Consider the following 27501-nt stretch of genomic DNA (forward strand, 5'->3'; position numbering starts at 1 on the left):
GCTTTTAAGTAGTACAGGATATGTACTTAGACCACCACTCTTTTCAGAATCTCAAGCAAAGTGCTACAAAACCACTTCTTTGAAAAGATGTTTATTAAACAACTTTAATTCTGTCATAAAATGACTAAGATGGGTTTTAAAAATTAAGGCTCTTGTCTTTGGATGGATTGCCATAACAATGTAAAAAGAATATCAACACTGCTCAATGCTTTGTTCCTAAAGTTAAATTTTAGATAGATTCATAAACCACATTCAAGATCAAGTTGAAAAAAATTTGACTATAAATGACAATTAGTGACTTTGAAATGAACACACATTCTCTCATTAGGTGCATAATAGCCTAGTAGTCAGTGAGTTTAAGCAAAACTACTTCAGTCAAAGCAGAAACTTTCAATTTAGCATTTTTAAATCACTGTTTTTCCACATTGCTGTGATTTTCCTAAAATCAAGAGTCTAATATAGGAACACTAACTGATCCTTAGGGCTCTATGTACTCCCAAAAGGATAACTGTCTTGGCTGGTAATTTGTATATATTTTCCTTTTTTAATGTACTATGGTGAGATGTCAAATGATTCGGAATTACATGGCATGCAGTATCCAAAATTATGGCTCTGATGCATTTAGCTTTACATTAAGCATAAAGAAGTGTCATTCAACATTCATTTTATACCCCATCCCTCCCACAAGGGGGAAAAAAATCACTACCTATTCAAGTCTAGATCTTGATGCAGCATTAAGGATTAAAACTTACCACTTTACCAGGCCTTGCCCATGTGCAAATAAATCCCTCCTGACAAGCAGTGACTATACAGTCTTCAAGAAAAATTAATACAGTCAGTCTTTCATGTGCTATCTTTTTACAGATAAGAGGCTCTAATAAGGGAACATCTTCCATTCGGGGGCACAGAGAAGTTCCCAAAGTTTTAGCTGGGTCCGTTTTGGTTTTAGTAACTAGGTTCAGTTTGTCACTACTCTTGCTAGATATATGTCCCATACTATGATTTCGCTTGTGATCTTTGTCATGGTGTCTTTCTTTCCGGTCATGTAGTGAGAGAGTTGCGAATTTGCTGACACCAGAAGCAATGGCACCATCCAGGACACTGCTTTTACTGCCGGCATTTGAGACTGCAGAGTGTGGAAGGCTGTTGGACCGTGGAAGAGGCGGGGGCACAGAATTTCCAGGCATTGTGATGCTGTTTCCATTGCTTCCTGGGTTGGTTCCACCACTTCCTGCAGGTGGACTTGTGGCATTCATGACATTTGTATGTGTCCTTGCTCTGGAGAGGGGTTGGTGGGGAAAAAGAATGTCTTCTGTAAGGTCCCATAAACAGAGTTGTGTATCTTGGCCCACTGAGCCAAACCTATATGTAACGCTTACTGGGCGACTATCTGTAGAGTTCCTTTTTGATAACCTAGATTGCGTACTATTTGCTCGATCTCTGCCAAAATGAAGGAGGTCTTGAAAATCCTCATCACTGCCACTAAATTCCATTGGATCACTTTCTTCTACACTAGTGGTATATGGATCAAATGCTACAACGCTGACCCATGATTTATGTCCATGGCCTCTAGCTATTACTCGACAGTCCACAAAAGACCAAACTGTAACCAAGTCATCCTCTCCACCTGTTACAATATATTTTCCATCTGGGCTCCAACAAACACATAGTAGTCCTCCAAAGTAGCTTTTCATTGTACCGTGCAACTCCACTGAATCAAAGTTAAATACCCGGAGAAAGCCATCTTGGCTCACACATGCTAAGAACTTCCCATCTGGGGAAAAAGCAAACTCATTCAGGGAACCTTCTCCCACTGTCCACTTAAGGAGAGGGTTTCTTGTGGACTTGCTCTTGCAAGTGTGGACTGCAAAGCTTTCTCCTTGCTTAAGTAGCTGGTAGTGTGGAGCTGTGGTACCACAAGTGTGTTCCACATTATATAAGTACATATTACCACTGGAATGAGCTACTAGGAAAAGGTTTTCCGAACCTGGCACCCATTTTACACAGGTTACTCTGGATTTGTCTATTAGTCTCTGTGAAAATAAAGCAGAAAACAAATGGCTGTCAAAATGAAGAAATTTTACATTTCAAAACTGTCAATTAAGAAAATGCATTTAAGATGCTCTGAATTACATGAGACTTGGTTTTCCTCTTCAAGTTAGGAAAACATTTTTCCTAGGTTAAGATCCTTCATTTAGACATTATTGTATATATGTGTATATATATATATACATATATATATATATTTTACTATCAAGAACATATAAAAAGAATCAATTTAATAACATCTTTACTTATTTGCCTCATATGACAGGGAACCATTGTTCAAACCTGTCATCAAAAACCTTAGGAATGATGCAGACATTATTTACTGACTACAAAATTTATCCTTTTCTTTAATAGTGCAACCACTAAAAATATTATCTTTTGTGCCACAAGTTCTTAAAATGATAAGATCTTAAGATATCACTTAGAATTATCAGTGTTCTTATACTTTTTCCCAGAATATTACCCAATCCTCAAATAGTCACTATTGACAATGGTCAACTGTTTTGTTCAGGCTTCAACAACTTTGAAGTCACACATTCTCATAATTGATTGGAATTTCACAAATGTCATCTTGTGTCCCTGGAGTAAAGTTGATCCTTTAGTTTTCTTTCAATTATTTTAAATAAATGTTTCTCTATATTTTTACTAAAATGAAGAAGTAACTTGTTCAATAGTTCTTTTTAGAAATTAAAACTAAATAGTGGGCTGTGATGCAGCTGCTGCTAATAGTAATACGCCGGTAATGCAGATTTTTAAACTTATTATTCACTATTACATAACTGTATGAAGTCTCACAAAAGCTACAATCTATATGGCAGGTTGTCTACCAGCAGGTGGTTCAGAATTAAGAAACAATTTCAAAACTGGGATTGAACTACAATGTTCAAACATTCCATCTAAAATATGGAAACTAGGCCACCTATTAACTTAGACATGAATAAAAATGACTCAAAGGATGTTAAAAACTGGAAAAAAAAAAACTTTAAGAGTAACACTCATTTTCATTTCAAAGACGAGGAAATTGAGGTAATTAAGCATGACCTTGAAATGTGTGGCCAGAAACATTGCTAGCTCAATCCCTGTGATACTTTAAGGGTAAAAATTTATAATTATATCTGAAAACATCACAATAGAATTCATATCATTTACTTTTTAAGGGATCAAATAAAATACTAAACTAATGAGAAAAGTAAATGCTACTTATGTTTACTCTAAAGCTGTTGGAATTTTTAGACTTAATTTATATAGGATAAAGTTCAACTGGTTTTTACTACAATGAAATGTTTTTAGTAGGAGACACAAAGTCAAGGACCTTTTGCTTGCTTCTTTTACTATCCATTATAATTATTCTTGACATATAGGTTACAGTCTCTCAACACAAATTCATACAGTAATTATAACAGTAATTAACAACTTTAAAAAATGTGAATTTTTCAATGACAAGGGTCGCTGATACTGGGTAGGACCTTCCTAAAACTTTCGGCGATTTCAATTTTTATAGTAAATAACAAAAAATGCCAAAATATACATATGAACAGACAGGTTCAGTAGTAATCATTGGGTTAGAGGGGAAGAATTAATGTAGACAGACAAAAATGGTTAAAGAATTTTTACCATAATTACTTTTCCTTTAGGAAATGATTATTTCAAAGTTTCGGTGTGTGTGGGGGGAACCAACAACTATATATCTGTCATCTTAATCAACATTAAAAAATTATTTCATGTGATTATTATGGACATTTTTGCTTTTATGGGAGTAACAAAAATGGCAGCAAAAAATGATAATGAATTTGTTCCTCAAAGTCCTATTAGGTAACTCATTCATTTCTAAACCAAAGCCCTTCTTTGTAAGGCATAGCAAGTCAGAGCCTGCCCAAAGTAGCAGATACCTTGGACACTCCAGAGAAGTCATTGGTAGGGAAAGGAGATGGCTCTATTAAATGGTCTTGAGAATCATGAGATTACCCTAACTTTCCATACTCTTTGCTATTATAATGTCAATCTATCTTTATTCTTCCAATTCATTTCACCAATTCTGGCTCTACCCTGTCCCTTTCTATACCTAGACTTTAATAGCCTATTACTTTAAGAATAACTTTTCCCTGTCCCACCTACCCTAAAACTATTGCCATTTCCAATCTGAATCCTCAAGGACCCTGACCACCTCTCCTCTCTCCATTTTCATTCTAAGGCTAATAGATATCAATGGAGGAAAAAAGTACCCTAAAACTTGATTTTACTAGGCAAAAAAATGTTATACAACCTTAATTTGGTCCTTACCTTTGTTCAACAATCTTTCTATTCTATCCTTATTAATTTCTTTCTCATTACCTAATCTGTTTCAAATCTCTCTCCTGTTGTCCTCATTAAAGCACATCATTTAACTTCAGGCTTCACTGAGGCCATGTAATAGCACTTCTTCCTTCACTCTTTAGAAACTTTCAAAAATTATTGCCCAGTCCTTCAGTTCCTTGATCCCACTGCCCCTAATTTTTTTTCAAATTTTATTGTAGGTTTAGTGTAGACCTAAGAATATTTATAAGTAGATAAAAAAGGAACTAATGAAGAATGGAAACTGATAATAAAGTAGGGGCTAAGAGCAAGGAAATCGAACTACTTATGAAACACTCTTAGGTCTCCCTGATTCTAATTTTTTTAACTTTTGACTTTTTTTTAACTCACTCAACTACTTATCTTCTCTGCTTCACACCTCAATTTCTATGACCCTCAGTATATAGCTGATGACTCAACTTCTTTACTCCACTCCACCTCTTCAATCCCTTAAAAGTCTCATTACCCGGTCATTCCACTAACCACTCTCTCAAAAGTCACCAAAAGCCTTCTGATTATCAAATCCAACAAGTCATTCTAATTCAGATCTAATTTGCTTTGATTCCTCTAGAGCCCCAGACACAAAAGTCCATTCTAATCTACTGGATATTTTTCATTCCTTGATATTAGAAACACCATACTCTCTGGGTTCTCCTAATTTTTTAAATCAGTGCAATGGATAAATCAGGAAGTTCAGAATTAAAATTCTGTCTTAGATCTTATTGCTTACTGTGTGACCCTGTGACAAGTAACAACTATCTACCTAGTTTCCTCATTTGTAAAATAAAAATAATAACAGCACCTATCTCCCAAGTTGTTGTGAGGATAAAATGAGATGAATATTTGTAAATGCTATTATAATGATGATGAGATGAGGACAACATTATTGTTCTTCTCAAAAATCTTGAGGTTCTCTATTGCCTGATGAACAAGGCCCTGTAAAATTTTGTCTCACTTTGGCTTTCTGTTATTAATCTCTTTGTATATTATTATGCATTTGGGCCAAACTGTAGCTTTTCAATTTCAACCTTCAGGGTTCCTCCTTCTCCCCTATAACTCACTGAATTTCCATACAATCTTTATAATTCAAATAAAAAGTTACTTCATCTAGAAATTGTCCCTGAAGAATATGTTTCTTGAATCTACTACTTTCTACCTCTTAGGTCCTCACACTTAGAATCATATTTAAAGTTTATCTTTCTCCTAGCTATGGTATATGTTGCCAGACAACATTTTCTTCCTAGAATCTCAAATGGGGCACTCTTTGTCCACAACTTTCCCTAATGATTTTGTAATCTTAATTATGTGTTATATGCCATGACCAATTAAACTGAACTCTTTTTGAGGGCAGATATGGTTTTGCCTTCTATGCTTATGTTACTCAATGCCTACCATAACACAAAACTAATACTTAATAAATGTTTTTTAAACTTAATGGCTCTAAAGGTAAAGGATCATAATTTTATGAGGAAAGCCACCAAAAGGTCAGTAACTTACTAAAGTATAAAATTCAATTTAATTTTACAGAAGGAGGGGGAAAAGAAAAGGGAAAGTCAAGGAAATAAGCATATATAGCATCTACTATGTGCCAGTCTACGTGTTAAGTGCTTCTTATAAATATCTATTTGATCCTCACAACAGCCCTATGAGGTATGTGAAATTATTCCTATTTTACAGATGAGAAAACTGAGGCAGAAATTAAGTTACTTGCCCAAGGTCAAACCACTAATAAGTGTCTCAGGACTTCCTGATTCCAGCTCAGTACTCTATCCATGGTGCTTCCTTACTATAAGCACTCTTGTTAACAGTGCAAGGTCCTACTGTAGATGCAGGGAATACAAGGACTCCTGAAGAGGGAATAATAGCACATGCAAAAAACAAGATAACTTGAGAAGGAAGAGAACCCTGGCAATTAGGAAGGAGGAAGCAAAAATCAGGCAAGTACTGAAGAGGAATAATTCTAAAAAGCAGAGATGAAAGGTAGTATATACCAGGCATGAGAAGAAAAGCTAATGTAAATATATTCAACTGAAGGAAGGAATCCAGGTAGGTTAAATATTAGCATTCATAAAGGACAAGAATGTGAAAAGGCTGGAAAGATAGGTAGATATCAGATTATCAAAAGTCTTGAATGTCAATCAATCGGAAGCCTTTCAAAGTTTTTGAGCAAGGAAGTGAAATAATCTGGTCTGTGCCTCCTGTGGAGGATGGATTGGAGAGGAAAAGAAACTAAAGACAGAGAGACCAACTAGAAAGCTATCATAATGTTCTAGAGGAGAGATAGCGAAAGCTTAAGTTAAAATAATTTCTATATGAGTGGAGAGGAGAAATATTTAAATTTAATTTTTCCCAATAAATCACAATATTATTTTATCATCTTTTAATTTCTGATCGATAAAAAAAATTCTGATCTATGTGTTAAGATGGCAGTTTGCTCATTACTATGCTAATTTTTATACTATATTACTCTTAAACTTAGAAATAATCCAAGCTTAGAAATTTTTTGGTGTGGTTGTTTATGGGTAGAAGAAATTTATCAGGAAATGATTGGTATAAAAATTTGTTTCTAATGTTACCATATTATTTTATGAGATACTAGAGTTACTACATATTAATAATTAAAATTATATTTAAGTTACTACATAACATAGTAACCAAATAGTTGCTTAAGATTTTAGCAACTATACTGAATTTTTGCTAATTATAGTTTTGATCTCAAAATAAACAAGTGTCAGTTATAAAAGGCTAAATATTTAACCCCTTAAAAAAAGGAGATAATAAAAGTATGAGTACTTACCACAACTTGCTGACCCTCAAAAGTAATTTTTTTAAGGAATTACATTCCATAATGCGTCCAGTTAAGTGCTTAAAAAACTATTTATCAAAACATTCTTTATATAAAGTTCATTTAGTCACTTTATATAATACATAATAATACTTAGGCTTATTTCCTCATTTCCTTTTTCAGACATAGGAACCTGAATTCCATTACAGAGAGAATGAAGTATGCTGTCACAATAAGTTAAACAGATATTTCCTAAACATTAAGAATATAATAAAATTCAGATAGGAAATTGAGTATTTTGGGAGATCATACCTATGATTTCCTTGGTACAGTTAAGAAACTCTCTCTACTTAGTACCTGTTCTGAAGTTTATAATAATTGAAATTAAGGTACTTGCCCATAATTAGAGAATGTATAAACAGAGAAAGATAAATAACAAATAGAGAAAGTAAGACCTGAAACGAGGCCTTCCATATTCTGAAGACAGTTTTCTGAATTCATTATATATCATACTGTTTCTCATGTATTCTCAAAATATCCAAAACAGTCTGTAATCCTTTTCGTGGTTAGAAAGGATCAAGTACTTAAGTATTTCCTTTGATTTGGTACCAATTAAAAACTGAAAAGTTTGTAATTTGATTATGATGGTGACTGATGAGATGAAGATAAAGAACTTAGTTCCTCTTTTTGGGGGGGAGAGGGAGGGAAAATGATATTCATCTGAATCCTGACTGGAAGAAAAATATTTCTTGAAAAGAAGAACCTTATTTTAACATTTAACATTTCTGAAACATGCATACATACAGGTAAGCCTAAAAGTTTCCCTGATCAAAGATTATATGTCCTGTAACTGGCTATTCTTGATACTAAGTTTAAAATTGTGTTTAGGCTGGGTTGTTGGCTTTATAATTCTAATTGAGCAAGTTGCAAACCTTATTGTACAATCCCAATAAATGAAAAGAATGGTGTCTGGTCTGATGTTCAACCTAAGTCTGACATCTACTGGCTATAGAAAGAACCAGGGATCATTATAAAACTCATTTCATATTCACAAGTCTATAGATATAATAAATTGTTCACCTCTGACCAAAATCCTTCCATACACAGACTGTATAAATATGATTACTCTAAAATGTTAGTGAAAGCCAGGGTACTTGCAAGAAATTTTCATGTAAGGAAAATATGGAACTATGTTAGTACTTTCGGACCCAATTTCTTAAACTCATGACCTTAAACTCAAGGTTCATGACCTCATTTGGTAACTAATAATTTAGTATGGAAGTCATGAAATTATGATTTACTATCAATAAATGTTTGATTCGTATACCTATATATCTAGGGTCATGTAAAAATTTCCAAGCAAAAAGAGGCTGCAAGTTGAAAAAATTTAAGAAGCCCTTCTTTAGGAGATAACAGGATGTACAGTTGTCCTTGAGTAAGTCAAGACTAGATGGCCTGCCAGACAGGGTCTAACAGATGCTTAGGCAAATGAATGACTTAGTCAGGGATACTTTAGTAGGGGAAGAGAAAAACTAGTGCAATAGATTTAAGTTAGATTATGTATACTGTAGGTACAAAGTGAATATGGTAAGAAGTGATCAGCAGGTAGAACTCCTAAACCCTTAAATGGGTAACACTCAAACTAAGATCTGCTGTTTTGGCAAAGACAATCCATTTTCTGCTCTGCTTTTTATTTCCTTCTGGATTAGGCACTCTAGATTAAAGACTTATTCTCTCACCTCCACCTTAATTTCATCTTCTGTATGTGTATATTTGTTTAACCAACTTTCTAAAATCCTTGTGAGGATCATATAAAGTGTTTTGAAAAATATAAAGCACTGGACTTGGAGTTACAAGACCTAGATTAAATCCTGGTTCTGCCACTTACTCCTGGGTAGTGATTTTGGGTAAACTTATTTTCTGCTCTCTCCTTCTAGCTCTAAAAATCAATATGAAATGCAAAAAGTTTCTTAGCATTTGGGAGGAAGGGGCAAGGCAATTGGGGTTAAATGACTTGCCTGGGGGTCACAGAGCTAATAAGTAAAGGCAGCAAGTGTTTACTACTAGTCTTGAAGGAAGACTTGGAAAATCATCTAATTTCCCAGTGTTATAGATAATGATTTAACATTATAAACTGCTGAAAAGGTACAGAACTACACTGGTAGTTAAAGTTTCTTGATGTAGATTCGAACATATCTTTTTAAGTACTCATCCAGGACTTTTCCTACATCAATGAAATCACAGGTATAATTATTATATATCCTTTGTGAAGTAAAATGTGAACAAATAATAAATTTTAAAATCATACACATAAATTGAAAGACAATCTTTAGTAACAACTTCAGACTATAGAAGAGTCTGCTTGATAAGTACCTACTGATAAATCTTTAAGGATATGTTGTACCAAAACCCATTTAATCTCTTTGCCATTCAAACCTCCCTACCTCCCACCCCGTTTTTTTTTCTGCTTAAAGAGTACAACATTTAAGTCCACTCAGGAAGCAACCAAGAATTTTCAAGAAAGTTTTACATGTTCTTCCTATTCAGTACTGCCCTTACCAATTCTACCCTTATTACACTGTCCGTTCTCCCATCAAATCCCAAATCATTCAAAATATAAAACAATCAGTTACAACTCAAGAGTTCCTTTCATAACAAAATGATACCTGTAATGCCTCCAAAGAATTCTACACACATTCTACATACTTCCAGAAAGATCAAGAATTTCTATTAATTCAATGTTTTCTTCTCATGCAATGAAACTTTCTTACTTGTATTGTGTCGTCATTTTGCAAAAAATGAATACATCTAAAAATGCTTTTACACTAATTACTGAATTGCAATATTATAAAATACCATATACCACAAAAACTGCAGGAAAAATAATTTCAGAACAGGGTCATTTTTATTGGAATTTTTTTCTAAACAAGAAAGCTGTCTTTCCTAAAATACATGCACACATGCATGTTTTTTTTTTGGTTTTTTTTGGAACTATAATATATATATTCTGAACAATAAAATTTAGATGTATCAACATATTTTGCATGTATTAAATATACAAAGATTAAAAAAAATTGATTGATAGTGTGCTTTCTTCCAAGAATTCTAAATAATAAATTTACAAAGCAAATGTATTATCACTGTCTCGCCTTTTATTCCCCCAGAGAAGCAATTTGAAATATGATGAAATTAAGTAATTTCCCGAGGGCACACCAAGATAAGTGACAGAAACAGAAAATAGAAACCATGAAGTTCCTGATTTTTTCATCACTCAAGTTTACCTTATTTTTTTCATTTGACTGAAACTAGGTGAAATGAACAAAGAAAAGAAAGTAAAATAGCATATACCCACACTCTCCTTTCCCTTTCCCTCCCCAACACTCCCCCCCTCCCACCCCCAACTATACTATTTGATAGAATCTCAGAACTGGACAGAAATTTAAGATAACCTAGCCCAGTTCCAATGTGAGATACAAATTTTTTCTATTAGGATAAGGCAAGAATACTTGAAATAACTCCTCCATAAAATTTGTATTTCATTATTAACAAATTTGGTTGCCAACTTCAACCTACTATATTCATATGCCCTAAAACATGTTTTTGGATTGACTGCATGAGCATATCTGATTCCTTTCAACATACAATTTAAAATAATAACTTAGGCATGTGATCCAACTAAAATTGCCAGAATTTTTAACCTTGCCAAAAGCAATATATAAACAGTATTTCTTAAGAGCAGGGCTGTATTACTTTTGGGTCAGAACATGCCAGTGTAACACACACAATAAAAGGTACAGCACTTAAATAGATTATAGCAAAAATCATCAAATTCATTAAAGTATGCTGCAAAAATTTCCAATAACATGAATAATTCCAATTTTAAATATTCAAAGCAATTATTTTCTAAAGTAAAAGAATTCTGAATTCAAGTTAATGAATATTCTTTTTTTTTTTTTTCTCTTGGAGCAAGAGATCCATAAGGGCATACCATAAAAGCAAATAAAATACTACTAATAAAAAAAACAGGCAAGTTAAGAAGGTAATTTAAAACACAAATTTTGGTATTTCTATGTAAATAAAAATCAGCTCACAAAGTAGAAAGAGGGGCCCCTTGAAAAAGGGGAATGAGTTCTTTACTTACTTCTTCATTAAATAGTTTGCTAGTTTCTTTTTTGATTGGGTCTATGAGTTGGACTTGGCCTGCAGAAAAGCCCACCAGTAGGGAGACACTTTCTGCTGTGGCTGTTAGGTGGTTGAAGTCATGACATGTAGGCTGTGTTCCTTTGTATATCCTTTTATCTATCGGTTTACTCAAGTCAGCAGCCTGGGAAAGACAAAGAAAAATACACAAGATAAACATGAAACTGAAGTGCAACTGGTAAGGCATAATATCAATTAATATTAAGTTATTACAATATGCAAAGAACTCAGTAAGCTAAGGATGAAAGAAGCAATAGTCCTTGCCTCTTAAAATTCTGCCAGACTTTAATATATTTTATTCCATAATCTTTTAATCCAATTCATGGTCTCTTTTTTTAATTTATATTTTAAATCGGGGAATCACCTTACATAAAGTTTCAAGTTTTAAAACTGTGATCAACCTTTGATTATCCAAACTTTGGTTTTTGCTGTCATCATATGTCAGTGAGTATTTGAGGAATAATATATAATATATAATAGTATTAGCCCAAGCAAAATATACTTTAGAAGGTTAAATTGTTGCAAGTTTTTTTCACTAATTCAATCATTAATGAGTTAATTCTCTATATGAATGCGTAATTTTCATCTTAACTATCTTTCAAAGTCCAACTAAAAAAAAAATTTAATGCTCCTGTGATTGAAGTATACAATAAAGCTCTTCCTGTACTAAGGATCTTACATAGCACTTGTTCTGCAATTCTTTAATATACTTTATTATACCTTTCTTAGCCAAGTAATAAACTAATATGCTCCTTGAAGTTACTTACCTTTATATCTTCTTCAGTGTGTATTAACACACAGTCTGCATTAAAAATGCATGGACAAATCTATTAAGCAAGCACCTTGTTATAGGCAAGCCCTAGAGGAAATATGATGGTCTCTATTTCCCCAAAACTTACTTGTGTAGAGAAATCAAATACTCCCTTTAACACTTAACAACTGCCCTATACCACCTGTCTTCTACCTACCACTTAAAAAAAACATGGCTCCAAAGAAATATTGAAGTGTATCAAACTCAATATTATAAGCAAGGAACTATGCCCAGCAATAGGAATGCAGAGACCAAAAGGAATCTGCTCCTTTCATTAAGAGTTTACATTCTACCAGGAGGAATAAACTCTGAACAAAGGTAAGTACCACAAGATGGGGAATGATATATACAAAGGAAGAGACAAAGTGCTCTAGGAATGTGTATGACAGGAAATAAAACCTAAGATGGGGAATAGGAACAAGAAATGCCAGGTGAATTTTGAAGAAGTGGTTTGAGAGCAGAGCACAGAAGGAAGTAATCCAGTATCAGAAAAACTGAACAGGCTATTAATGAATTATCATTATTGTTATTATTATTATTATTATTATTTTTTGCTGAGGCAATTGGGGTTAAGTGACTTGCCCAGGAAGTGTTAAGTGTCTGAGGTTAGATTTGAACTCAGGTCCTCCTGAATTCAGGACTGGTGCTATATCCACTGCACCATCTATTTTTTATTTTTTTAAAATTATTTTTAGTACTGGTACCAGATGGGTTCACAAGTGAATTATATCACACATTCAAAAATAAGTAATTCCAATACCATAAAAATGAATTTTTTTAGAGAGAAAATATTCTCTCCACAAGACAAATATGGGCCAAATCCCCAAACTAAGGAAAGAGAAATATCTTTGAGAATCACAGACTAGTTTTCTCTCGTTGTCTTGGTTTCCCAATTTACAAAAATGGGGATAAAAATATTTATCCTACCTTTATAACAGGAATTATATAAGTGAGAATTAACTTACTTTATAACTTGAAGAAAGTGCTTTGTAAATTAAAACGCACCAAAGAAATGTGCTTCATGCATTATCACATTTGTCTTATAGTGTTTACAGGTGTAATCTTTTCAATACTTCAATAGATCCCAGTGACGAGGTCACTCCAGCTCTAAACCCATCTACACAAGCCTTTTCAATCCTGAGTGACCATTGTTCACATCCTAATCCTGTAAATTCTCTAGAAAACACCCAATGTACTGAAAACTAAAATTTTCGAATGTTGCATGAATACTAAATGAAGCACACAGACGGACATATCAATTGTCCCTTGATTAATTAAAAACCAAGAGCCCAGAGAATGCAAACATCTAATTTTCTACTAAGTTAGGCAAAATGGGGTTATAATGTGAACCAATTTGTAAAATCTTACAAAAGAGTACTACATGAACAGTATTACATCATAAAGCAAAAAAAGTAGTGAAAGCTAAAACTGGTCTAAAGAAATCTTAGAACTCCAATTAAAATCATCCCAAGGATACTTGATGAAAATTGAAGAATGACACATCTTGAAAATTGGCAAAAATGAGAAAAGATGGAAATAGCCTCCGTTGGAAAGGTTGTGGGAAGATTAAAGCACTTTAGTAGAACTTTGAATCAGTGCAAACATCAAGGAAAACAATTTGAAATTATTCAAATAAAGTGATTAAAATGTCTGTATACTTTGACCCTGAGATTCTACTACTAACCTTAAGACTTGAAAATAAGCCCCCCCCATATATACCCAAAATATGTAAAGCAAAACTTTTTTGTGATAGCAAAGAATTGGAAATAGTAGATACCCACTACTTACACAAATTGTGAACTGATGAACTGATACAAACTGAAGTAAATAGAGCCAAGAAAACAATATACACAGATAGTTATCACAATATAAGCAAGGAAGTAATTACACTTAAAAAATTAAAAGTGACTGTGGCAAAATAACAAAGAACAAGGATAACTTCAAAGGAAAAAAATATGAGAAACCACTTCTAATCCCATTTACCTATGCAGAGGTGGAAGATCTATGAGTGTAATATAGTACATATATTTTCAAATTTCTAAACTATATTGACCAGTCATCTTTTTTTCCTTTTTTATATTTAAAAATCATTTGCTATTTGGGAAGGCTCTTGAGGAATGATGGGATTCTGGGAGAAAGTTATGGTGATATAAAAGATAATGTCATAAAACTTATTTTAAAATAAAAAATTTAAAAATGTAAGAGATTAGTGAAAAACATTTTAATTCATTAAAATAGTGTGGCAAATAAAGTTAGAGCTAAACAATTGGAAAATATTAATTGCCCATGGGTAGGCTGAGCTAATAAAATAAAAATGACAATTCTACCTAAACTAATCTACTTATTCAGTGATAAGCCAATCAAACTGCCAAAAATTTACTTTACAGAGCTAGGGAAAAAAAATAATAACAAAATTCACCTGAAGAAGAAAAGGTCAAGATTATCAAGGTAAGAATAATGGAAAAAAAAAAATGCAAAGGAAGGTGGTCTAGCCACACCAGGATTAAAACTATATTATAAAAGCAGTGGTCAAAACTATTTGGTACTGGGCAAGAAATAACGTAGTAGATCAATGGAATAGGTGTAGGTACACAAGACATAACAGTAAATGACTACAGTAATGTAGTGTTTGATAAACCCAAAGACTCCAGCTTCTGGGATAAGAAGTCATTATTTGACAAAACTTGCTGGGAAAACTAGAAAATGGTGTGACAGAAACTAGGCATTGACCAAATCTAATGCAAGGTAAGGTCAAAATGGGTTCATGATTTAGACATAAAGGGTGAAACCATAATCAAATTAGCAGAGCAAGAGATACCTATCAGATATGTGAAGCAAGGAGGGATTTATGGCCAAAAAAAGAACTAGAGAACAATATGAAATGCAAAATGTATAATTTTGATTATATTAAATTAAAAAGTTTTTGCACAAAGCCAATGTAGCCAAAATTAGAAGGGAAGCAGAAAGCTGTGAAAAAATTTTATACAGCCAGAGTTTCTGATAAATGTCTCATTTCTAAAATACATAAAGAACTGACTCAAATTTATAAAAGTATGTCATTTCCCAATTGATAAATGGTCAAAGAATATGAAAAACAATTTTCAGAAGAAGAAATTAAAGTCATTTCTAGTTACATGAAAAATGTTCTAAATCATTATTGATTAGAGAAATGCAAAGACAGACAATTCTGAGGTAGCACTACACATTTCTCAGGCTAAGAAGACAGGAAAAGATAACGATAAATGTTGGAAAAGATATGGGAAAAACTAGGACACTAATGCATTGCTGGTGGAGTTGCAAACTTATCCAACCATTCTGGAGAGCAATTTGAAATTATGCCCAAAGCACTATCAAACACTGATCCAGAAGTGTTTCTACTGGGCCTGAATCCCAAAGAGATGATGAAAAAGGAAAAAAGACTCATATGTGCAAATTTTTTTGTAGTGGCAAGGAACTAGAAACTGAGTGGATGCCCATCAGTTGGGGAATGGCTGAGTAAGTTACAGAATATGAATGTAATGGAATATTATTGTTCTATAAGAAATAATGAGCAGGCTGATTTCATAAAAGCCTAGGAAGACTTGCATGAATTGATGCTAAATGAAGTTAGCAGAACCATGTTCTCATTGTATATAGCAAAAGATTATGTGATGATCGACAGTGATGGATTTGGCTCTTTTCAACAATGAGTAAATCAGGCCAATTCCTATAGATTTGTTATGGAAAGAACCATCTGCCTCCAGAGAGAGAGTACTATGAGGACCTGAATTTGGATCACAACATATTATTTTCACATTTTTTGTTGTTTTAGTTTTTTCCTTTTTGATTTGATTTTTTTTGTGTGTGCAGTATGATAAATGTGGAAATCTCTTTAGAAAAATTGCACATGTTTAATCTGTATTGAATTACTTTCTATTTAGGGAAAAGAGAGGAAGGAAGATGGGAAGAAAAATTTGGAACACAAAAGTTTTGCAAGGGTGAATGTTGAAAATTATCTTTGCCTGTATTTTGTTTTTTTATTTTTTTAAAATTTATATTATTATAATTTTTTATTTACAAAACATATGCATGGGTAATTTTTCAACACTGACCCTTGCAAGGCCTTCTGTTCCAAATTTTCCCTTTCTTCTCCCCCACCTCCCTCCCCTAGATGGCAGATAGTCCAATACATGTTAAATATGTTAAAATATATGTTAAATTCATTATATGTATACATATTTATAGTTATCTTGCTGAACAAGAAAAATTGAATCAAGAAGGAAAAAAAAACCTGAGAAAGAAAACAAAAATGCAAGCAAACAGAAAGAGTGAAAATGTGCATGTATTTGGGGGGGGGGGGGAAAGCTATCATTAACCTAAAAACAAATAAATAAATAAAGATAAGATCACTGACACAGAGGCTGACAATACTGATTTAAACCACAGAAATCTGTTATTTTGATTTTAACACCATTATTGACCATGCTTCTAATGTAAAAGAGATAATATTTTATTAAGAATTACTGCTAAAAGTATAATTGACCATATCAATAACCAAATTAAGAAAAACCATATGATCATCTCAATAGATGCAGAAAAAGCATTTGATAAAATCCAACATCCATTCCTATTAAAAATTACTGCTACAAAAAAAAAAAAAATTACTGCTAAAACACTGTTGTCCTCTAACACTGTCTGTCCTTTAATGAATGTCTCTAAAATGGCAACAAAATATTTCTAATCCTATTTATGCTTGTTCCACCCACAGGATCCCTTTCTCGTCCAATTTCCTCAACTCAAGATAGCTGCATTTAAAATTTGCTTACTTGGCATTGGATACATTTAAATAAGCTAACACATAAAAAATGTAGGATCTGTAAAAATCTAAGGTATGATATACTGCTAAGCATAGGGAATCATATAACAGAATGAGAAAACCATTTCACATTATAAATTTTAAAAAAAGTAAAGCAATAGCAACAAGAAAAGTCCTAGCATAAATTGTGCTTGATGAAATTATAACAAAAGCTTTTTTGATGATCAAGAATCTTGTGGATAACTCTTGAGGATGCTATAAAAACTGAGATTGAATTAGATGTTTTCTAAGATTTCTTCCATCTTTTGAGAGAGGATTTCCTTTCCTTTTCTTCTTTAGGAGTAAAAGCAGGAGGGGGAGAGAGAGATGGGAAGAGATGAGAGGATAGGTAGTAACAGTTATGCCAAAAAACCAAAACAACAACAACAAAGCAACTACCATGAAACATTTTAAAAATCAAGTTCAAAGAGACACAGAGAAGCATGATAGTGTTGGGACCACCATATTAAACATACGTACTTTTTTAAAAAAATGAGCTTTACCTTTTTGCTTTGGAATTTTGGAGCTGAGTTGTTTCTGTTTATAAAGAAAGTAGAAAAAGGGAGAAAAATACAAATTTGTAAAGTAAACAAATTTCTTTAAAAAAGAAACAAAAATTAGCTTTACACAATATATCCAGTCTCATATAAAAATGTTGTGAAAGAATGTAGCTTAAAGTATTAATTTTTAAAATTATGTTAAAGATTTATCCTAATTTTAAAAAGATTCCTTCCAACTATAAGAACCTATGATTCTTATCTATGGTATTTTGAACATACTGTTCAGGGGCTTAATGTTCTAATTTGGATCAATCTAGTACACAAGTTAAACTTTGGGGAGAGGGGCAGGGGGAATTTTCCTTCTATTATATAGCTTAGTGCCTCTTGGAAAAGCATTCAAATTGGAGAGTTCTGATCTTGACAATGATAAACAATATAATCTTGGACAATTCATTTAATATCCCTAAGATTCAATTTTATTATGATTAAAGTAATAACTGGCATTTCTATGGTGATTTATAGTATACAGAGCACTCTTCTTAAAAACCACTTGTGTATGGTTGGTAGATAAAGTATTATATACTCATGTTTGAGAATAAGGTTCAATGTCATGTTTGTTCAGTCACACAGCAAGAATCACAACATGAAACCAAGTCTTTTGAATAGATATGCTGTGCTCTTTCCATGGTGTGTATGCCAGACTGCCTTTTTTGAAAAAGGAAATTATTTTTTCCTCAATCAACAAATATTTAATCATCCACCTGCCAGGCACGAATGCTAGGCATTGGATATACAAAGGAAAAAATGGAATTGTTCCTGTCTTCAAAGAGATTACATTCCAAATAGAGAGACCACGTGTATATATTAAAGGATATGTGCAGAATAAATACAAGTATAAGGTAGTTTTAAAGTACAAAGAAGAAGGACTCAAGCAGTTAAGTGTAGGGAAAAATGAAGAAAGGCTTCATGAAGATATAGAACTTGAACTGAGTCTTGAAGGAAATTATGGAATCTATGGTTATATGTGAATTTCTTAGAATAAGAATTTTCATATACTTTCATTTTGTGACATCAATGTTTGTATGTGTACTTCTATGGACACTAGACTGACTTAATGTCTGATCTAGATAAAGGAAATGGGATTGTGTTGATTTCCTCATAGTTATAAGTGCTGTCAATTTTGTGCTATATACAACTGCTTTATTGTTCTCTTATCAATGCTAATTAATGTAAAAGTTTTAGCACACTTCAAAGATCTCTAGAAATACTGCAGTAGTAGTTGGTATGGCTAAGTCAAGTTTTCCTATTAAAACGGGATCAAAGGAAACTATGGAAAAACAGCACTAGGATCTAACAAACTATTACTGAAAAAGAAAATAAGACATTTAGAAGGACCTAGCAACTGTAATCTGATTCCTCTATAAAGAGAAAGGCTTAGTTAAAAGATGAAAGAATAATTTTTAAAAGTTTTTTAAATTGCTACTATTCAATGATATGAAGAAAAATCTAAATACTAGAGTACTGGCAATTGGAAAAAAGTAAATTTTACTTATTCTCAATTTTTCATTCAAGGCTATATATACTAAGATTATTGTCAGAAAAGGTCCGAGTAAACCTATAAAATCTTCACTCTCAAAAGATTGTAAAATATCAATTCCCCAAAATGTTTTTTTAGAATTTTTTAATTTCAGAAGGTCTGTTAATCATTTTTTATGGAGAAAATGAAACTCCAGTAAATATGCTGATATACTGAGAAGCAGAATTATGGAATTATAGAAATTCCCTAAAAGAGATTATAACATAGCAACACAGTTTTATACTATGACAAGTCATAAAAGGTTAAAAAATTGTGCAAGATATTGAGACTCATTATTTTTTCCCTTAAACCCTCCCCCCAGGGCACCATCAACCTGCCAGTTCCTCAAGCTTGCAACATAGGTGTCATCCTGGACTTCTCACTATATCTCCTTGCCCCAATTCCTGTTCTCATATCCAAAGCTGTTGTCATAGCCTGTCAATTTTACCTTTGCAGCATCTCCCAAGTATAATCCTTTCCCTCCTTTGATACTGCCACCAATCTGGTACAGGTTTTCATCACTTTAAACTAAGACTACTGAAACAGCTTGCTGGTGGATCTGTTTGTGTCAAGTCTCTCCTCACTCCAACCTACCCTCCAAGAGATTTTCCTAAAGTGCAAGTTCAGTCAAGTTACCTCCCCACCCCATTGCCTCAATAAACTTTTCAATGAGTCATTTTTTTTTTCAGTCACATCCTACTTTTCATGACCCTATATTAGGGATTTTCTTGGCAGATATCCAAGAATGGCTTGCCATTTTCTTCTTCAAATCATTTTTGATGGTGAAGAAACTTAGGCAAACATAGTTAAGTGATTTGCCCAGGTTCACACACTACTAACTTTCTGAGGCCATATTTGAATTTAGAAAAAAAGAATTTTCCTGACTCCAGGCCCAACAAGTCTATGTACTATGCCATCTAGCTTCCCTTCAATAAAATTTAGTGCCTCCCTACCCTCTCCAGAGTCAAATACAAAATCTTCTATTTGGTGTTCAAAAACCTTCATAACCTCCCACCATCTCTTCCTATTTCCCTCCACCTCTACACCTTTCAAGTCTTCTTACACCTTATTCCCCTCTCCACATACTCTTTGGTTCAATGGTACAGATCTCCTGGCTGTTCCACAAACAATATATTCTATTTCCAGGCATTTGTGATGGTCTCCTAGACTGGAATGATCTTCTTCCTCATTTCTGCCTCCTGGCTTCCTTTAAGTCTGTACTAAAACCCCATCTCATTGAAGCCTTTCCCCTGCTGCTCCACTCTGCTAATTATTCCTTAAAATGCTCTAATTTGTTTATAAACATTTGCTTGTTCTCTTTCCCTTTAGATTAAGAGTTCCGTAAGGGATAGTACTATCCATTTGCCCCCTTTTGCATTCCCAGTGCTTATTACAATGCCTGGCACAAACGAGGTACTTAATAAATGTTTACTGGCTTATATATTTGAGGAAACAATTTTGGCAGCTATGTGGAAAATGGATTGGATTGGGGAAAAAGCTGAGACAGAAAATCAAACTATGTGACTATTGCAATGATCAGGTGAGAAATGAGGATAGTATAAAGTAAGAAAGAAAATCTTGACAGCAAAATAAAAATTATGAAGAAATGAGAACAATGGAGAAGACATCAAAATTGTGAGCCTAGGTAAGCAGTATTACAATGCTGAACAAAAAAATCATGTAGTTCAGAAGAAGGATGAATTAGGCAGAAAAAGAGGAATATTTTGGAAAACCTGAATTGGAGATATTCAAAGCTAATGTGAAATTTCCAAAAGGCAGTTGATGATATGGAATTGAAGGTAAGGAGAGGGCTAGACATAAAGATCTGAGAATCATCTATAAAGAGATGATAAACCCATGAGATGATGTGAGCTATATAAATCTATAATATACCATATACAAGATTATGACCTTCAAAAGTTACGTTAAATAATTTCCAGAACTCATTTAGGAAATACCACATAGTACTTTGTCTTACCCTACCTTAGAGAGACTTGATAAAAGTTACAATAGGAATTTTGTTTCCAAGATTTTGTTCAAAAGCACTAGAAAGCATCTTTTCCCACCTGAATTTCATTATCAGAGTAGATCTTTAAAAAAAAAAAAAAAAAAACTGGAATCAGTCAGAAGAATAGAAATCAGAGTTGATAAAGAACTTAAGGATCTGCTATTCCATACCTATAATTTAATAGAAGAGGAAATGAGAACCAGAGAGGAGAAATGATTTATTCAACTTTGCATCCAGCGGACAAGCTAGGAATAAAATCCAATTTCATCATAAATACATTTCTTCTATACTAGTTTGCATCATAACCACATCTTCTGAGTTTCATTCCAGCTCTTGCCATTGTACCATATTGTTTCTCCAGATAAAATATGAAGGGGGAAATTACAATCCTAAAATCCTTAAGGGAAAATTTCAAAGACATATTTGTTTCAGTAACGTTTATAAGTTTAATAATAATTGTAAAAAGCTCTCTGCTGTTTCTTCCAAGTAATGCATAGCCCAAACTTGTACTAGGCATACCAGACATGCCCCTATCTTTACTCAAGTAAACAAATACTTGGGTGTAGTTCCTTATCATAGTTATGATAAGATTTGCAACTGGACTCAATTCCAGTCACCTACATTCCAGAGCTTCTCTCAATGATAAGGTAGAAGCAATGTTAAGGAAAACTCAGAAGAAAGAAATTTTCTCATTGGCAATTAAAAAAAAAAATCTTCCATCATAATATGTAAAATTAATTACACACCGGAAAAATATTATTCAAGATTTCTTCTAATTAGAAAAGAACAACAACAACAACAAAAACAAAAAATACAACTCCTGGAAATTCCAACTCTAGTTCTCAGAGATTCTTTGATAAGTCTCAAGTTATTTTTAAAATTTAAGACTGTTTTAGCAATTTTTCAGAAAGGGAGAAGGGAAAGAGAAGAAAATAATTTATTTATTTTTTTAGATATTACACAGAGCCTTCTTTGTACCTGGCACTATACCAAGCATATTATTTCATTTTCTTGAAAAATGAAAAAATTTTCTTGTTTTTCACAACAACCATGAGTTAGGTGGTATCATTTTTCCCTATTTTACAACTGAGAAAACCAAGGCAGAAGTTAAATAATTTGCCCAAAGTCACACAGCTATTAGGTATCTGAGGCCAAGTTTGAACACAGGTCCTCCAGATTCTAATCGAAGTTCAGCAGTCTATCCACTATGCCACCTAGTGGTCAGAAAAACACTCTATTACAAACTTATGCAACTTTTGCTCCACTCATTTAATCAACAAGTATCTATTAGGAAACGATTCTGTGTCAGACACTGAGGATACAATTATAGAGAATGAAACAAAACCCCTTTTCAAGGAGATTTCATTCTAAGGGGAGTGGTGGGGCAAATGATAGAAACAAAGTAGTATTTCTTGATACATAATTTTGAGAGGAAGAATAATAGCAATTGTTAATAAAGGTTTCATTCAGAAGATGGTAGTAGAGTTGTAACTAGAAGAGGGATCCTCTAAGGCAGAAGGCAAGGATAAAACCCATATCCAAGCAATAGAGATAGAATGTTATATGTGAGGAACAGAGAGAACAATTAATTGGCTAGATCAGAGTAGATAAGAAGGAACATAACATACAACGAGGTTGGAAAGATAGTTTGGGGAAAGAATGTTAAAGGGGTATACAAGATAGAAAGAAAAAATATATTTGATTCTAAAGGCAATGGGAAACCACTGGAGTTGGAATTTGAGACTTCAAGTGGTACTGAAGGAATTAAATGAGAACAGAGACCTTTGGGGTAAAAGGGTTCTTTATTAAAGGATTTAAGGAGGGCAAGAAAAGGGAAGATAAAAAAAAGAAAGAAAATGCAGATGAAAAAGAATGGGGGAAAAAAGGAGAAACGGGTAGAAGAGAATGATGAAATTCATATGAAACGGGGGTAACTAGGTGGCGCAGTGGATAGAGCACCAGCCCTGAATTCAGGAGGACTTGAGTTCAAATCTGGTCTCAGACACTTAACACTTCCTAGCTGTGTGACCCTGGGCAAGTCACTTAACCCCAGCCTCAGGAAAAAAAAAAAAAAAGAAAGAAATTCATCTGAAACAAAAAAGGTTGACAAGAAAGAATCTGATGTGGAAAAACATGAAACTCAACAAGGAAACAAGCAGAGTTGGGAGGAGGGCAGAGTTAAGAGGGAAGATACTAATAGGAAGGGAAAAGCCACAAGCAAAATAAACTTCATGATGGTGAAAAAAGGATTAAAAAGGGGGAGAAAAAAGGAAAAAACCAGAATTTAAGGGAATAAAAATCAGCTGGAAAACAACTAAAAAAAATCAAGTTGGATGAATGTAATGGAATATTACTGTGCCAAGAGGGAATTGAAGTAGTTCAAAGATTTTGTGTTGGAGAAACCTTAGAGGTCATCTAGTACTTAATCATCACTAAGATTCCTTCTTGTTTTAAAAATCTGTAATGTGAACATTTCAAGTCACATTCATTATATGAGCAAAACCACACAGCACAGGGAAGTAAAATTCTGAAATGGGAGAATGCAATTTCAAACCTTGCCTAGTATTAACAAATGTCTTGTTCCAAGTTTGGTACAAAAAGAAATGGTTGGAAATGCACACCTGTATCAATCTTCTGACCTAAGTGCATGTGCTAAATGTAATTTGGTAATATTAAGTGAAAAAAGAATCCAAAAGGAATTAAACATTTATACAATGTTTATTATGCATCAAGCACTGTGATAAGTGTTTTTTAACAAATATTATCTCATTTGATCTTCATAATCCTGTGAGACTTTTTACTGTCCTCATTTTACAGATGAGGAAATTGAGGCTAGAAGAAATTAAGTGATTTGTCCATGGTCACACTGCTAGTTACTTAATTAAGGCAGGATTCTAATTCTAATTATACACTGTTACATCTATCTAGCTGTTAAAATAATTCATAGCTTATCCATACTGATTAATAACCATGATGCTATGATCTGTTGATGGAGAACTACAAAAATATACTCCTAGAAGGGGAGAAAATTGTAAATTATGTAAACATTAAATCTATAGAACCATTTTCCCCACCAATTTTCATTATAATTTCGGAAATGTGCTCTTGCTGAAAACATTTTGGACAATGAAAGATATTAAAATTATACTATACGAGTCCCAAAACCTCAACTTAAGTGCTTAGTATGTTTTCTTTGTACATTTATTTACTATCACATATTGTGCCTAAAAAAAGTTCGTGAACTGGACAATGAAAACATATAAAATATATTTTTCAAGAATTAATATGTACAAATCAATATCTAGTTTAGTCATATGCCAGAACCATTAATAAGAAGGAAGCTAACCTAGAAATCCTTGGAAAGTGTTTTGTTGCTCAGTCTCTGTCATTCTAGAAGCTAAAAAGCTTCCAAAAATACCTAGCTAGGTGTTCTTAACCAAACTGTATCCATGAACTTTTTTTTTTTAATTTTTAAAATTAAAATTTTAACATTCTCTTTTCAAATGATGAGTTCCAAATTCTCTCTTTTCCCAAACTTCTCCTTCCTCTTTGCCTTGAGACGGCGAGCTATATAATATCCATTGCACATATAAAGTCCTAAAAAACATATTTCCATATTAGCCATACTACTCCCTAAAAAAAGCAAGAAAAATAAGGTGGAAAAATATACTTCAAGTTTCACTCAGAATTCATCATTTCTCTCTCTGTAGGTGGATAGCATTTTTCATCACAAATTTTTTGAAACACTCATGGATCACTGATCCAAGGATTATGAATATTGATCAGAGTAGCTAAGCCTTTCACAGTTGATTATTGTTACAATATTGCTCATACTATGTATAATGTTCTCCTCATTGTTTTTTTTTAATATTCTGAAAACAATTTTTCAATATTTGTTTCCAATAAAATCTTGATTTTATTTAAAATTTGATTCTGAGAAGGGGTTCAATCATCTTCATTAGACAGACAAATGAACACAGAAAGGGTTGAAGGTCCTTGTTTCACAATAATGCCAAATTCGAAGGAGACTATATGATATGATCACAAGTTCCTGCAGGAGGTTTTCTACCAAGGGCATTCTGGTCAGGATCTCTTTCAAAGTCCTTTTCAAAGTGCTAGGAATTTAGTCTTATGATTCTTTACAATTCTTTTCTATAATCTTAAAAAAGCTACCACCGCACAAAGTAACTTGTTCTAACGCCATCTAATAATCAAATACAACAAAAGAGATTTACCAACGAGATGGCATTCATTCTGTAAAACCTGTCATGCCAGGTTACTCTTTCCCTGTAGTTCCTTTATGTAAAGATTGTGGCTCTAAAGTAGAATTTTTGAAGTTGAATTTTTCTACACAAAAAGGTACACTTTTACATCTTTCATGTCTTCTAAAAAATAAAAAATGAATACACACAAAATATGCATAATCAATTTATTCAAAGTTTCACAAGAATGAAGGCAGTGAAATTCCCTGGCTTTCCCTGAAATATGATTCTCAAAGAAAAGGGAGGGGTTCATTGTAGAATATATTAAAAATACTCTTGTTGACTAATGATGACTAAGGTGAACTTATGAATATGTATGTATGTGTGTGTGTGTGTGTGTGTGTGTGTGTGTGTGTGTGTGTGTATTCCCTCAAGTTTTCAATCTATCAAGCCACAGAATAAAAGCCCTAAAATAAATCATAGGTATCTGTATCTTGTGTTTTGATTAGTCTTTTAATCAACTTTTAAATATTAACAGAGTAAAGCATTTCCCCTTTTCCTCACTACATCAAAAAAGAGATTTAAATTACCTTAAAAACAGTAATTTCTTCAGTGTTATTTATATTGTTTTATAATAAAATGACTTAATATCAATATACATAACAGCACACTATATCACTAATAATTGCTAAAATTTCTGTTTGTATTTTGGTAAAACACAAAAATAAGCATAAGATCAATTGGATCTGTACATGTTCTAACTGCAGATTCTAATGATGGCATATTCAAATGCCTGGTTTTTATTGAATCCTTTTGTATGACAGTTCATCAAGTCAACAAGTATTTATTAAGCACTTCTACATGCCAGAAGGTATGCTAAGTTCTGGGAATACAAAGGCAGACAAAAAAAAAAAAAAAAAAAAAAAAAAAAAAATTGCCCCAGCTCTTAAGGAGCTCACAATCTAATGATAAGAAGTACATTTAAATAAAAGAACAAGAAAAAGTTCTAAAGAAAGGAAAAGCAAGAAATCTTTGTAAAAGAAACTAAGTATTTTGACTTCTCTGAAAATAATTTTTTAATAAAACTTGCTCTTAAATGGCATTTCAAAAATCTTAGCACAATGTCTGGCATGTAGCAGGTGCTTAATAAATATTTATTGACTGATTGTTAAAATGTGCTGAAATAACCACTTGTAAAATGAAGTTCATTACCAGAATGAGTTCTAATCCAGTGTTTGACTGTTATACTTTCTGACATTTAAATAATCCTCCATAATAACTAAACTACATTCAATACAGTTTTTCAAAGGATTTGCAGTACTTATGTGACAGACTACAGATGTTTCATGATATCAAATAATGTTAAAATTTTCTCAAAGAAAAGGGAGGGGTTCATTGTAGAATATATTAAAAATACTCTTGTTGACTAATGATGACTAAGGTGAACTTATGAATATGTATGTGTGTGTGTGTGTGTGTGTGTGTGTATTCCCTCAAGTTTTCAATCTATCAAGCCACAGAATAAAAGCCCTAAAATAAATCATAGGTATCTGTATCTTGTGTTTTGATTAGTCTTTTAATCAACTTTTAAATATTAACAGAGTAAAGCATTTCCCCTTTTCCTCACTACATCAAAAAAGAGATTTAAATTATTTTCAGCATTTTCAGAGCTCTGGAAGAATCTAGTGCAATTCAATTAGCATTTATTAAATGCTTAATAATAGCTTGCATTTATATTGTGCTTTAAGGTTTGCAAAGTATTTCAATGCTATCTCATTTTACCTTTATGACTGCCCTGAGATAAGTGCTACAATTGTTGTTTTTGTCTTTCAATTTTGAAGAGGATCAGGACTACAGTAAAGTGATAACATGGCTTGCAAGCAAATTTTAAATGAGGGAGAGCTGTGCAAAGCCACCAGCCTCATTTTCTCTTCTGAGACATCTGGGTCCACTGGCAAGATATAGATCAAGATCTTGCCAAAGTTCATAGAAGGTAATAAATGGCAAAAAACAAAAGTTCACAGAATTTTAACTATCTCTGCTATATATAGATGATGAGATATACTGTGCTAATTGTACTGAGGATCTCTTAAATGAGATTCAGTTACCTGAGATCAGCCTAGCAATCCATAGAGTTGAAAAACCAAATGGAGAAAGAATGCTTATTGTCAAGACTATTACATGTAAGTTAGAAAGGCAATTTAA

At 32.9% G+C, this 27501-nt stretch overlaps 1 protein-coding gene across 10 annotated transcripts in view; it reads right to left on the reverse strand.

Annotated features, from left to right (window-relative positions):
- Positions 1-27501, reverse strand: part of WDR20 (WD repeat domain 20) — a 94426-nt gene that overhangs the window by 23943 nt on the left and 42982 nt on the right. For 6 of the 10 annotated variants that reach the window (XR_012486595.1, XR_012486594.1, XR_012486593.1 and 3 more), the window contains exons 2-3: positions 11307-11489; positions 753-2033 (exon numbers count right to left, since the gene is read on the reverse strand). Coding sequence is in view for 5 of the 10 variants with exons in the window: in XM_074291216.1 (XP_074147317.1) it covers positions 753-2033; positions 11307-11489 (1464 nt within the window). In the remaining 5 variants the exon portion in view is untranslated. The remainder of the gene's footprint in view (positions 1-752; positions 2034-11306; positions 11490-27501) is intronic. The other 4 variants (XR_012486597.1, XR_012486596.1, XM_074291219.1 and 1 more) reach the window with 1 other exon arrangement.

Source organism: Sminthopsis crassicaudata, chromosome 2, assembly GCF_048593235.1.
Source record: "Sminthopsis crassicaudata isolate SCR6 chromosome 2, ASM4859323v1, whole genome shotgun sequence".
Classification (NCBI taxonomy): Eukaryota; Metazoa; Chordata; class Mammalia; order Dasyuromorphia; family Dasyuridae; genus Sminthopsis; species Sminthopsis crassicaudata.